The 13,650-nt window shown below is 41.7% G+C and overlaps 1 protein-coding gene across 3 annotated transcripts in view; it reads right to left on the reverse strand.

Annotated features, from left to right (window-relative positions):
- Window positions 1–1,865: 1,865 nt before the first annotated feature.
- The window catches only part of FNIP2 (folliculin interacting protein 2), a 61,791-nt gene continuing 50,006 nt past the window's right edge, over window positions 1,866–13,650 (reverse strand). For all 3 annotated transcript variants that reach the window (XM_073644698.1, XM_073644687.1, XM_073644708.1), the window contains 5 exons: window positions 8,204–9,455; window positions 7,393–7,549; window positions 7,030–7,230; window positions 5,804–5,919; window positions 1,866–5,018 (listed from right to left, as the gene is read on the reverse strand). In XM_073644698.1, the coding sequence (XP_073500799.1) occupies window positions 4,940–5,018; window positions 5,804–5,919; window positions 7,030–7,230; window positions 7,393–7,549; window positions 8,204–9,455 (1,805 nt within the window). In that variant the 3' untranslated portion in view covers window positions 1,866–4,939. The remainder of the gene's footprint in view (window positions 5,019–5,803; window positions 5,920–7,029; window positions 7,231–7,392; window positions 7,550–8,203; window positions 9,456–13,650) is intronic.

Raw genomic sequence — 13,650 nt, forward strand, 5'->3', positions numbered from 1 at the left:
GGACTCAAGCTGTTCCAGCCATATCAATGACCTGGCCGGACAAGTCCCTGCAACCGCCGGCTTTAAGGCTCCAGCTGTTTCCCAGGTTCCTTTAAGAAATATATCAGCTTTTCTGTCCAAGGGGTCCTTAAGGGCTCCCATATCAAAGGGGAGAGAGGATTTTCTAGATGCCTTCGTTATAGCTACATCTAGTCTCGGCACCTTCTCCCAAGAGGATGAGGCTGAATCCTCAAAGGGGTATTTTCTCTAAAAGGAAGGGGGAACGAGCCCTTTCTCTCCAGTCTTTCCCACACCTTAGGCATCAATCCTTGAAGTTTAATCATTAATCAGGAAACCTCTCCTGTCTTTGTCCCAGGCCCCCAACATAACGTCTTAGACCGATTGTTCTCGTCTCCATGTCTCGTGACCATAAGGCCCATATTTGAGCAGACCACTTTAACCAGACCATCAATCTCATTTAGCGGGAAACAATGTTGCCCTGTGCCACAATGAGGAAGATGAACTGCCAGAGTCTTCCTCATAGTTTGATGGGAGGGAGACCTCACAATCCGTATCCTCCATTCATTTTTTTTTTATTTTTTTTATTTAGAGAAGACCTTGCTGATCTCTGACTTGACCAATGATTTTAACCTTGAAGCGAAACGAGGAGTCTCATCTGCCAAAGTCTGATTGATACAGGATTGGCACAGACTTTTTGGGTACGAGTCCGCCAATATGTCTTCACACAACGCACACTCCTTGTGCTTAACTTTGGTAATGCACTTCTTCCCCTAGTAAGAATAAACAGAAGGGACACCCTATTACTATGTGAACTCTCGAAGATCACTTAATCAGACTGCTCAAATGGCTGGTACTGGTTTAGAGGAAGGACCTTTCCCAGCAGGGGGATTGTCCCTGGGAGGCTGCAGATTCGCCCATCCTGGAGGAGCTGTGATGACTGGAACTGCGCACAGATCCTCACCGTCCGGGTATCAGTGGTGAGATGGTGATGGCGGCAGCTGCTGCTCACTGTTTCCATTTTATCATACGAACAGAAGAAGCCGGGAAGCATGGAGCTATGGTGCCTAAATGCTTTTATAGTAGCATCTGCTCCCTCGCTTTTATTTATTTTAACAACTTCCATGGTTTCTCTTTTTTTTTTTTTCTTTATAAAGCCATAATATCTGGTGTGACAGCCCTCTGGGTGTGCCACCTGCTGGCAATAATGGTCAGAACTACTTTTTCCCGGTGACTGAATGCACGTTACCGGAACTTCCGGATTCGTTCACGTAACTGCCGGAGGCATACACCAGCGTCATCATACCGCGCCCCTGGCTTCATACAGAGCCCAGAAGCACGCGGCCACGCTATAGGAGAGACCCGTAAGCCGCCGCTGTATGCGAGACACTGGGACTGCAAACCCCAGGCATGGGCGCCGCACCTATCATTGACGCAAGCGATGCTGGAGATGTGGACCCCAGGCAGGGGCGCCCCTAAACAGGTCACGTCCATTAGAAACCAAACCAGGAAACCAAACTGAGGCTGGAGAGTGGTGCCACCCTTTTAAGCCTGTAGGTTTCCTGCCCTTGGTGGGCAGATCCCCTCTCTCATGATGTCATGGTCGACCGATAAAAGGGATTTTAGTAAGACTGCAACTGCAGGAAAGTGACATAGTTGGTGTCAGGGTTTTTGCCAAGACATCATGCTACTCAGATGGGGTAGCAAAAATCTGGCGACAGAAACCGAAACCAGAGTACCCAGAGAAAGCCACAGGCATATGAGGACAGCAATGATTGTGTATGTAAAGTGCTATAGAATTAATGGGGCTATATTTATAAAAAAAAAAAAAAAAAAAAAAAAAAAACACACACCACCACTACAAAAAATTTAAATGCAGAGGTTTATTGCACCAAATTCCACATAAAATATATTCAAATGATACAATAGATTAAAAGCAAGCATTTCCCAACTTCATCTGACAACTGCTCATGTATTACACACAGTTCATCTGGCATTGGAATCTGAATAAATAAAACTGGTAAGTCATTGAATATAAAAAAAAAAAAAAAAAAAAAAAAAGAAAAAAAAAAAAATGATATATACACAAGTTACTGTTCACTACCAAAACCACAGAAAACAAAAAATACTAAAATCATAACTATGTAAAAAACACACATTTTTCTCCAGCTTTAACACTGCAGCAGCAGATTAAGACTTTCCTTTTACGTTAATGCCAAAAAGCATCTAAATGGCACATTTCTACAATGAAGCATGTATGATACCAAATCAAAGATTACGATGTTGTAGCAGAACTAATACTGACAGTTAAAAAGTATTTATTTTTTTAAAGGAAGTAAAATACTATAAAAACTCTAGGGGCTAAATATACAAAAATAAAAGAATATATGTAAGCAGTGTATTATCTCCTATTTGCACAACACAGTTCTAATTTTTTCACATTCTAACTAAATTTTGCTTGTCACGCTACAATACCGACACTTTAACAATATAGAAAAGCTAGTCTGAACAATTGAGGTAGAATAGTGAAGAGACGACAGTGACGAAGGTCTGGATAATTAGTGTCATTTCTAATGGTGTAATGTGAATTGTCCAAAATCTACACATATATTGTACTGACTGGTCTAAGAACACACCCAAGGTTTCTGGACAAGTTTTCTAAGCATTTTCCCCATGGGTAACTGAGCAGTGTTAAAATTCTAGGCCAAATGCATTATGTAAGAGGAAAAAATAAAACTTATGAAATGAAAACCTTAGGACCTCAAATATGGCCATGTATACCATGAGGGGTGCGTGAGTGAAGTATTTAGGTTTTATTTTAAAGATTAGTACCATGCAAATAGGATACGATACACACACAAGAACCCAGGCTACAATGGAAGACATTTACTAGAGGCTGTGATGGTCTTATTTAATGCCTGATATGATGGTCCATTTCTGATTGGTCATAGCTTTATAATGTATGCCGATATTCCCTTGAATGGCTTATATTATTAGCACCAGTCACGCAATAAGTAGTGGCTGTTGGGTCTCACTTAGGCTCGGTTTACACATTGTTTCTCATTTACAATTTGGCTTCTCCCCACAGTATTGTGTAATCGGGTGACATCGCATACCCTGGAAGTATAGCTTGGTTCACTTTTTTTTTTGCTTACACAGATTTAAAAGAGGATCTGACCCAACGTGCCACCAACACACGACAGTGGCTATGCCCCCAATGGGAATCTGTCAAAGCAGCATAATGTAGGGCCAGAGACCTCTGGGTCCAATGGGTCATATACTGGGCTGCTCTTAGTTTGATAGGAGTCAGTTTTATCAGCAGGAGATCATCATTAAACTACAGGAAGCAGCCCAGTAAGTGACATTTCTGGAATCAGGGTCTCAGTCACCAGGTTTTTGCCACTTAATTTGAGAGCAGCATAATGTAGAAACAGATTCCCATTAAACTTTACATAAGAGATCTACAAGAGACAATAACTGATTTTTCTTGGTGAATTCCTAAATGGCGTTAAAGAGTAATCAATTTTTCCATAAAATCAATCGTACATGTGAAAACAAGCAACTTTGTAATCTTAGAAAAATTTGCTTCTTCCTCCTCCTGGACAGATTCATTTTCCCAGTAAAATCTGTATTCAGTGAAGACAGATTCTACCGGTGAGGTCTCTCAGTAATGTAACATTGTGTCATCTATGTAGATGCAGGGAGGGGCTCAGCCTTCAGCGCCTCCCCTCTGCATAGGAGATGACCATTGCTACCGCTAGATTGTCAGATTACTGAGATAAAAAAATAGTGTTCAGGTAAAATCTGTATTCCGTGAATGAAGCAGATTTCACTGATGAGATTGAGATACATTATAAAGTTGCTTATTTTTGCATATATTATAAAACCAAAAAAAACACAAAACACTATGGTTACACTTTAAATACAACACACATTAGACCTCATGTGCAAGTTACCATTGCAGCCCCCAGCCACATCCAGAGCTGTCACTATGGGGCCAGTTTTCATAGACAGCTTTGGCACTTCAGGTCTGTTCAGGCTCATCAGTTACTCGGTGAGCAGCGTGCCATGCACCAGAAACCATAGATCAATAAACAGCAACATCAGTAATAATAAAAACAAGGCAGCTTCCAATCAGCCAGGAATGTCCCTCACACTGGTCAATTACATAACAGGATGTCCAAACTCTGTTTTGGGTTATTCTGCAGCTCCCCAGCTCCGTTATTGACTAGTGCATGCTGAGATTTAAAGGGGTATTCCCATCACCAAGATCCTATCCCAATATGTAGTAGGTGTAATATTAGCAAATACCTCCTATTAGAAATGTAGTATAGTATTTTTGATTCGCTAATATTAAATATTATTACACCTACTACATATTGGGATAGGATCTTGGAGATGGGAATACCCCTTTAAGTCTGATGTGGTAGAGCTGCAATACTAGGGCTTAATCAGTGTGCGTTTGTGTTCTCAAAAGACATTTTAATACTTGGTCATTGTAAATTAGCTCATCATAGAATAGAGAAATTTTTGCACACAACCACCTTTGCGAACTTGTATCCGCTAAACGCCAAGTTAGAAAATACATGCCGAATTCTCTGTATGTTCCGATTAAAACCACTGTGCAGCAAGACTGAGAAAAAATAATATATATATATATATATAATGATTTGTGGAAGCAGGAACCATACTGTAGATTAGTGGCTGTCCAGAGAGCAGCACTAGATAGTTTTAGAACGTCAGACTTCCCAAAATTCTTCCCTGTGAAGCGAAAAAAGGCCACTGGGGGCTAGCATAATGCCTTCACTTCATGTAAACTTTATGTAGTGTCCCCATTAGGATACAGGGGTTACAGTTTGTTAGAACAGCAGCGGCATTTCCTATATTCCTGAATTGGGCATTTCTCCGCTGTAGCTTATAAAATGACAGTGTATCCTGCAGCTTATAACAGGATTTGGGCCACATGAGGAGAATGAGTACTCGCCACAGCAGCCAGCAACGGCAAATCATTCGACTCAATCCTAAATGGGAAACAGGATGGAGAAAAACAGTCAGTAAGAACATCTACATAGTACATACATACTGAGGCATCCATACCAGGAAAACCTTGGAATGCATTAACCCCTTCCCTTTTGCACTTTCCGCATTCTTCCAAGAGCCATAACTTTTCTAATTTTCTGTCGATAAAGCTGTATAAGAGCTTGATTTTCTGCAGTTGTACTTTTGAAATACACCATTTTATCATGCGAGTTATGGGAAAGCTTGGGGGGTGGGAAGGGTTGTGGAATCGCACTTTTTTTTGCCAGGGTTGTGTGTGTTTTGTTTGCCGGTCAAAAATATGCAATTTCGGCATTTAGATTTTTCTCTCATTACTGCGTTTACTGATAAAATGTAAAAAAACTCATACATGGTATTTCTAAAAATGTATTTTACACATTACTGCATTTTGCAATCCCCTTTTCGCATTCACTTCTGCCTACATTTCTTTACTCCTTTTTAGTTTGGGAGGTTTCAGAACCAATTGCCAAATTTCCTCAGCTTACAAGAAAAGTCCCACAACTAAACATTGTATAATTCCAAACTGTACACCTTTCCTTCATACTTTAAAATCACAATAGCAGAAAAGTTTCTAGAATTCTATCACCGGATAAACCCAATTTGATACTATAGTGACTAGAATATGTTGCGTAAGCTAGAAGGACAATGAGACAATCATGCAATATCATACATAACTAGCCTATGACCTGGATCAGAAAATGGAGACATTCATCACGATGGCTCATGAAGCAAACAGTCAAATACTCACCCCAACACGACTCCCAACTCTTTCACGTGGACTCTAGTGTGCCCCCTCAGGTACTCGGAGAGCATTTTACTCTTTAAATACAACTCTTGTAACTTGTCCTCTAGATGCATCACACACTAAATGAGATAAAAACAATGTGATAGGTTTTAATTATACTAAACCTTACAGGCCTTTTGTATTGTAGATGCCATTTTTATTACAAGGTTATGACACTATCTCTAGTAAGATCTGAAAGTGTTCCTCTAAAAGCTGTCAGATTTCAAAACACAAACTGCACAGGTTAATAACTAGATCTCAGACCTGATGAGGCTGGTGTACTTAAAATCCTTTAATATCAGGATTATATAGCCATTCTGACATGGAAATTTAAAGAGCCATCTACAGCTGGACTCCAAGTGTACTCATTCTTCACCCTGACTGCAGCAGCTTGTTCCGAGCAGTGTGAGATCTCAGCGGCATGAGACCCTGAGAAGCTGTCAGGCTAGGTGGGAGGAGATGCAGTTTTAAAAAATAAATAAAGTTGAAAAAAAAACTTCTCGCTTATCTGCTAAAAGTTCTGTATAATATAAAGAGACACCAAGGAGAGCTACAAGGACCACTGCTCTTACACAGACTATACCCATTTTGATGTTCAAATACTAAAAAGCATAATTTAAGAGAAGGAATTTCCCTAATCTGTGCTTGCTGAGCCATATACCAAATAAATAAGGGTAAACCACTGCAGTTACAAGAAATACTTTAGGGCCTGTGCACAAGTTGCTTTTTGTTCTGCGCAGGTGTCACAAAATCTGAAGGGTTTCTGGACTGCAGTAAAGTAAATGAGAATCCCTGAAGTCTCGCGCAAACCTTGCAGAGTTAAATCTGCAGCATGTCAATTCTTTGTGTTTTTGCTGCAGATTTCACTCATACTAATTAGTTGGGAAAATCTGCACCAAAAATGAATGTCAAGAACACATTTGCCGCTGCGTTTTTCTTGCCAAGAGATGGAAAAATGGTCCAGAAATGTCTGCAACAAATACTTAACGTGTGTACATACCCTTAAACAGCATCAATATACATTTGTATGACTAGAAGGAAATACCCTGTATAGTTTTTTTTTTTGAGTTCCGGCATTGAAAAAAAGTCCTTTAAAATTGGAGAATATCACTTTTCTTTTTTATTTGCTGTTATAAAGTATATGAGGCATCCCATCTACACATCCTTTCTTGCACCTGCTGGCTACTTACAAACACAGGGGGCACCTTTAGCTTATGGAGCTGTAAAATAGATTGAAGCAAACTGCACACTTGGCTGGACACCAGGACATCAGTCCCAAGCTTCATGCTGTCCACTGTGGTCTTCTGGCTGCTGACAACCTGGACACTGCATTTATCAGTGTCAGCCACTATGCAGACAGCTTCTGCTAGGGGCTCATCAAGGACAGGGTGCTAGAATAGATATAGAAACAAAAATCTGTTCAGCCTAAAGAAAAACAGGTCACCCCAAATGCAGTTTTTAGATTTATTCACACCAGTGTCCATTCACTCCTACACCAGTGTGAACAAATCTTTATTCTGGGTTGTTTGCCCAGGCTGTGTACATTGACATACATGGGTTGCGTGAGCCAGGCTGGCCGCCAAGCAGGACTTCAACTTATCAGCACTTGCGATACCATGAAGCACCATATCAGGCATATATGTGGAGCAGTAGCCACCAAACAGAGACCTCCCAAAGTTTTTAACACTCAAGCTACTGATGACATCAGACCTAGGTGCATAAGGGAAAAAAAAAAAAAAAAAAAAAAAAAAATGAAAACACAGTATATTACAATAACATTTTATATATTATGTATATTTTGACTAATCTAAACACTAAAGTATTTCAGAAAAACGCAACAAAAGGTCTACCACTTGTTAATTTTAAGATTATATATGTAATAAAATGGACTTCTAAAAAACAAATATATATAGGTCCCTGGTGGGTTAACATTGGGAGACAGAGCCATTAGCTCCTGTGATGAAGGATAGCATAGCAGCAACATCAACATTTAGAAGATTTTTTTTTTTTTTTTGTAAAAATAAGGTACACTGCATGGCATCTAACCAGACGCTGATTAGACAAAGTGGCCTTCAGAGGTATTTAAAAATAACCCTCCAAGCATTAGACTGGAAGACCACTGAAGAGGATCTCAGGCCTTACCCTGCCTTATGCCTACTGCAAGAATTTAGCCTGAAGTGCTCATATAACTATTATGTTGTGTGGGTTAGTAGAACAGAGGATCAGCGCTTGGCAGTAAAGTCAAAGCACTGAAGTACATTGAGAAAAATATGGATCTTAGATTATGCCGTATGTAGCTGAAGGTTCTTCACTATAGACAGGCGCAATATTAATTTATTGCCAATGTTGGCCTTTACATCTTACCTAGGCAGAGGCAATTCCACTTCTGCATGGTCAATGTTGTGGTCCTGGGTTTCTAAGAGGGTGCGTCCTGCATTCAGCTCCTCTTCACTCTGGCCCAGAGCACTGTCATAACTTCTATTCCTTGGAATGAGTCCCTCCAGCCGGCCCTCAGCCCCTCTGAGAGGGTCCCCAAAGGGGACAGTTTGGGAAGTTTTCTGAGGAGGGTGTGCTTTAGTGTTATCAGGATCTGTCAGGTCTTTGTCACAAGTCATTTCTGATGTGCAATTATCTTCTACTATAGTAGATACAAAGCATTTTTCTGATAATCGCAAATGACTGGGAAGAGAGTCTACTGTATTGGTTTCAATGCTGTTACCCTCTACAAAATACTCATCAAATAAGCTGGACCCTCCCTCACAGGAGGGGATGCGTGAATGCATCAATCTCCTCCTGTCAGTAGCAAGTGAGTAAAGTTTGGGAGCACTGGGCTGTTCAGATTTGCAGAATACAGATTTTCCATTCTCATCTAGGTCCTTCTTGCAGGGCTCGACATCAGTGGTAGATGGTGAGAAGTGGCCCATTGTGTAGTTTACTTTTGCTGGAGAAGACCTCTGGTCTTTCTGGTCTGTTCGAAGTACTTCCTTAGCCCAGTCGGACAGCTGCACTGGAGCGCTAGCCTTCTTATTGTACCGGCCAGCATGGTGATGGCTTTTAATATGGGATGTTAAAGAATTAGCGGTAAACATATCTTCAACATTGTAAACTGGAGTTCTTGTGACTGAAACCAAGGTCTCTACTTTGGCTTCTTTAACCAATGTTAAACATTTCTTACAAGATCCTCCATCACCTAAATTAGCTTCATGGCTAATAGATGATTTAGCACTTCTCTGGGTTGAAAAAGAGCAGCCATCAGTTGTATGCTCCCTGGCTACAGAAGCGTTACAGGGCTCAAGTCCACTTTTAGGGGATTCACCACCAACATTACAAGGCAGTGAAGGAGCCAACAGGGCAGACTCATTGTTCAGTGTGACGAGCACATAATCAGAGTCTTCCACCTCACCTTTCTCCAGAGACGTTGTGACATTACTGCCCTGCACCATCTGCTCCCCTTTCTTTAAGGTTCTGCTGTGTACCAGATGGTTCTCCTGAAGTTCAGAGCAACGAATGAAATAGGTAAGGATGTACAAGATACGCTGCACCAAGTCTTTACGTTTTCCTGCAACAACAGTTCGAGTCATTCTGACAGGGGATCCTATAGCCCCATATAGATCACCTGAGGATTAAGACAGACGGGGGTCTTAGTACAAAAGTCCATTGCTGTACAACTATTTACAGTAGGTTATTAGAGTTTATATAAAGCACACCCATACACCTTAGCTAACTGTTGGCCAAACGATTGTTCGGCAGATCATTCCGCCGGCAGCCATCATGCCACAATCTCCCATAGAGGGCCACATCGAAACAACTCTGGTGGCAGCTTATCTTAGAGAACTCAAGGCTCAGCAGAATCCTCATCTACCCGAGCATCTGTTGGGTAGAGACTCGGGGGGAGGGGCCCTCATACATATTATACCATCAGCAGAACCAGCCAATGTCAGCAGGTTTGACCAATGTTAGTCTAATGTGCCATCACAGAATTGGCACTAGAGGTACCCAGGCCTAAAGAGCCCCATACACATTAGATGAAAGTCCGCCACATTGGTCAACCATCTGATGTGTATGGGGATCACCTGATTATCTTGACTAGATATTTGTAAGAGAAGGATGGGGTTTTTGGAACTTCAATGAGCAATTTCTTTTTAGTGGAGTCAAGCTGCTGCCAGAGGAATTTGGCAGTGGCTTTCACCAATCTCCCCAGTTTAAGAAGGGGGGGGGGAGGGGGGGGGGGGGGGGGGGGAGTGTATACATTATGCTTGTATATGGGAGAGAGTCAGGCTATATAGCTGTTAGTTCTCTAATCTGCAGCTTAAAAATAATCACACAACATTGCAAATAAGAAAAGCAGCACCACAGTTTTGGCCATGTAGACACTGTATGGACACTGGCTGTGGCAGGTTTGTCACAATGGCAATGGAGAAAGGAAAGTTTACATATGACCAGCATTTTGAACAAAGCAAAGAACCTATACATTTTAAAGTACGGTAATATGAAAATTAAAAAAATATACCAGGAACCCATCAGCCTTTTAACTAGTTTACTGGAAGCTGTTAGCTACTCTGAGTAATAACCTGACAAGGCATGAGAACCGAAAAAAGGAGCCATTAGGCTGTGTGCCCACGATGCGTTTAAGAGTTTCCGCAGCAGCAAAAACGCTGCAGAAACGCATGGTAGAAGGCCTGCCATGTTCCCCAATGATAATCCGCATGTGCTGTGCACATGCCGCGAAAATTTCTGCTGCAGATTATCATTGCGGAAAAAAACGCAGCACTACCAATTATTTTGCGGAAGCGCTGCGTTTTCGCCGCCATTTACTTGCATTAGATCGCATGGATTACGCATCATTGTATATGTAGATGCGCATTCCATGCGTTCTAATGTGCGGATGGTACCCAGGTCTAGAGAAGAGGAGACTCTCCTCCGGACCTGGGTACCATTGAAAACAAATAAAATAAATATATATACACACATACATACTTAGCTTCTGGCAGCCCGCTCCTCCTTGCTTGGCAGCAGCTCACGATGGACTGAAGGACCTGTGCTGACAGTCATGTGACTGGTCACGCGACACTGACGTCGGCAGGTCCTTCAGTGTACCGCTGCCGGGACGGTGAAGCAAGCCAGCGCAGGCTATCGAAGGGCAAGTATATATTTATTTTTTGACATTCTCTCGGTCACACTATATAAATCCATGCCGTTTGCATGGATTTATATAGTGTGACCAAGTTGACAAGAACTTTCCAAGTGATGCTAAAATCGCTTAGAAAGAGCTCGTCAACCCGCATGCGGAAATGTATGTGAAGAACGCTTCACATCCGCATGTCCCTGGCAGGAAAAACACATGTACAATCCGCATGCGTTTTTTTCTGCCAGGGAGATGCAGAAACGCTCAGGAAAAAATCCGGAGCATTTCTGCATCGTGGGCACAAAGCCTTAATCAGGTAAAGTAGATGTGTCCATGACCTACCCATGAGCTGGTCAAATTATCTATTTTCTCATTTTATTGAATCAAGAATGTTTAGGTTGTCTCTCTGGGATAAGAGGATCCCTGTGCAGAATTAGGCAGCTTGTTTTCCTCAGTTAAATATTTTCTGGCCCATTTTGCCAGAGTGGCCAAATGGAAGGCTGTCCCAAACAGGGTTCACCATTAATGACATTTGTTATTTATTGGCCTCCTTTCCCATGTAGGACAGGGCGTGAGACTCTTTGTAACCGCTCTTCACTTTAGAATGGACCACCCTCTATTAACAATTCTTTAAGATGGATTTATGGAGGAGGGTGGCAAGGTTCCTAATCTAGACAATCCACTTTCATACAATTGCCATTACCCCTATAATCTGCATAGTGTGTGGGTCCCATCTACCTAGGCTGTCAAGGTCTACTAATTCAAAACTCTGGAAAACCTAGTTAAAGCGGTGAGCATAAGTTCGTAGCATAGCCACCTGGGTGGGAAGGATGTGGGGGGGGGGGGGGGGCGACGACACACACCAGAGGGAGGGATCACCGTTTGCAGCACCTTTCTCCCAAAGGACAAATCAGTAGACAAGAAAATATGAAGCCGGTAATGGTTATAGAATGTCGAGGGAGATGACCATGTTGCTGCCTTACATACACTACCGTTCAAAAGTTTGGGGTCACCCAGACAATGGAGTTTTCCATGAAAACTCATACTTTTATTTATCAAATGAGTTGCGAAATGAATAGAAAATATAGTCCAGACATTGACGAAAGCAAAGTTTGAAGGAGAAAATTAGTCTAATAAAAACCATTATTTCTAACCTTGTCAAAGAATGCTCCCTTTGCAGCAATTACAGCATTGCAGACCTTTGGCATTCTAGCTGTTAATTTGCTGAGGTAATCTTGAGAAACTTCACCCCATGCTTCCTGAAGCCCCTCACACAAGTTGGATTGGCTTGATGGGCACTTTTTGCGTACCATACGGTCAAGCTGCTCCCACAACAGCTCAATGGAGGTTGAGATCTGGTGACTGCGCTGGCCACTCCATTACAGATAGGGAAAGAGCAGGCATCTGGTATTCTAAATCATTCATGCATAATTTGGAGGTGTGCTTTGGGTCATTGTCCTGTTGTAAGATGAAATTGGCTCCAATCAAGCGCTGTCCACAGGGTATGGCATGCTGTTGCAAAATGGAGTGATAGCCTTCCTTATTCAAAATCCCATTTACCTTGTACAAATCTCCCACTTTACCAGCACCAAAGCAACCCCAGACCATCACATTACCTCCACCATGCTTGACAGGTGGCGTCAGGCACTCTTCCAGCATCTTTTCAGTTCTGTGCCTCACAAATGTTCTTCTGTGTGATCCAAACACCTCAAACTTTGATTCGTCTGTCCATAAAACTTTTTTCCAATCTTCCTCTGTCTAATGTCTGTTCTTTTGCCCATATTAATCTTTTTCTTTTATTAGCCAGTCTCAGATATGGCTTTTTCTTTGCCACTTTGCTCTGAAGGCCAGCATCCCGGAGTCAGCTCTTCACTGTAGACGTTGACACTGGCGTTTTGCTTGTACTATTTAATGAAGCTGCCAGTTGAGGAGCTGTGAGGCGTCGATTTCTCAAACTAGAGACTCTAATGTACTTCTCTTGTTGCTCAGTTGTGCAGCGGGGCCTCCCACTCTTCTTCCTACTATGGTTAGAGCCTGTTTGTGCTCTCCTCTGAAGGGAGTAGTACACACCATTGTAGGGAATCTTCAGTTTCTTGGCAATTTCTCGCATGGAATAGCCTTCATTTCGAAGAACAAGAATAGACTGTCGAGTTTCACATGAAAGTTCTCTTTTCCTGGCCATTTTGAGAGTTTCATAGAACAAAAATGTAATGCTCCAGATTCTCAACTAGCTCAAAAGGAAGGTCAATTTTATAGCTTCTCAAATCAGCCAAACCGTTTTCAGCTGAGCTAACATACTTGTGCAAGGGTTTTCTAGGGTTTTCTAAACATGCATTAGCCTTCTTACACAGTTAGCAAACACAATGTACCATTAAAACACTGGAGTGGTGGTTGTTGGAAATGGGCCTCTATACACATATGTAGATATTGCAATAAAAACAAGTTTGCAACTAGAATAGTAATTTACCACATTAACAATGTATTTGATTCATTTAATGTTTAATTCATTGAAAAAAAAAAAAAAAAAGTGCTCTTTCAAAAATAACGACATTTCTAAATGACTCCAAACTTTTGAATGGTAGTGTATGTCGTCAATGGACACCTCAGCTTTCTCAGCCCAGGAAGTAGCTACGCCCCTGGTGGAGTGGGCTTCAGGTTCTCTGGAACGGTCACATTGCTAGAGGAA

The sequence above is a fragment of the Phyllobates terribilis genome, unplaced genomic scaffold (genome assembly GCF_046119375.1).
Source record: "Phyllobates terribilis strain yellow unplaced genomic scaffold, ASM4611937v1 Scaffold_1__5_contigs__length_1240528914, whole genome shotgun sequence".
NCBI lineage: Eukaryota > Metazoa > Chordata > Amphibia > Anura > Dendrobatidae > Phyllobates > Phyllobates terribilis.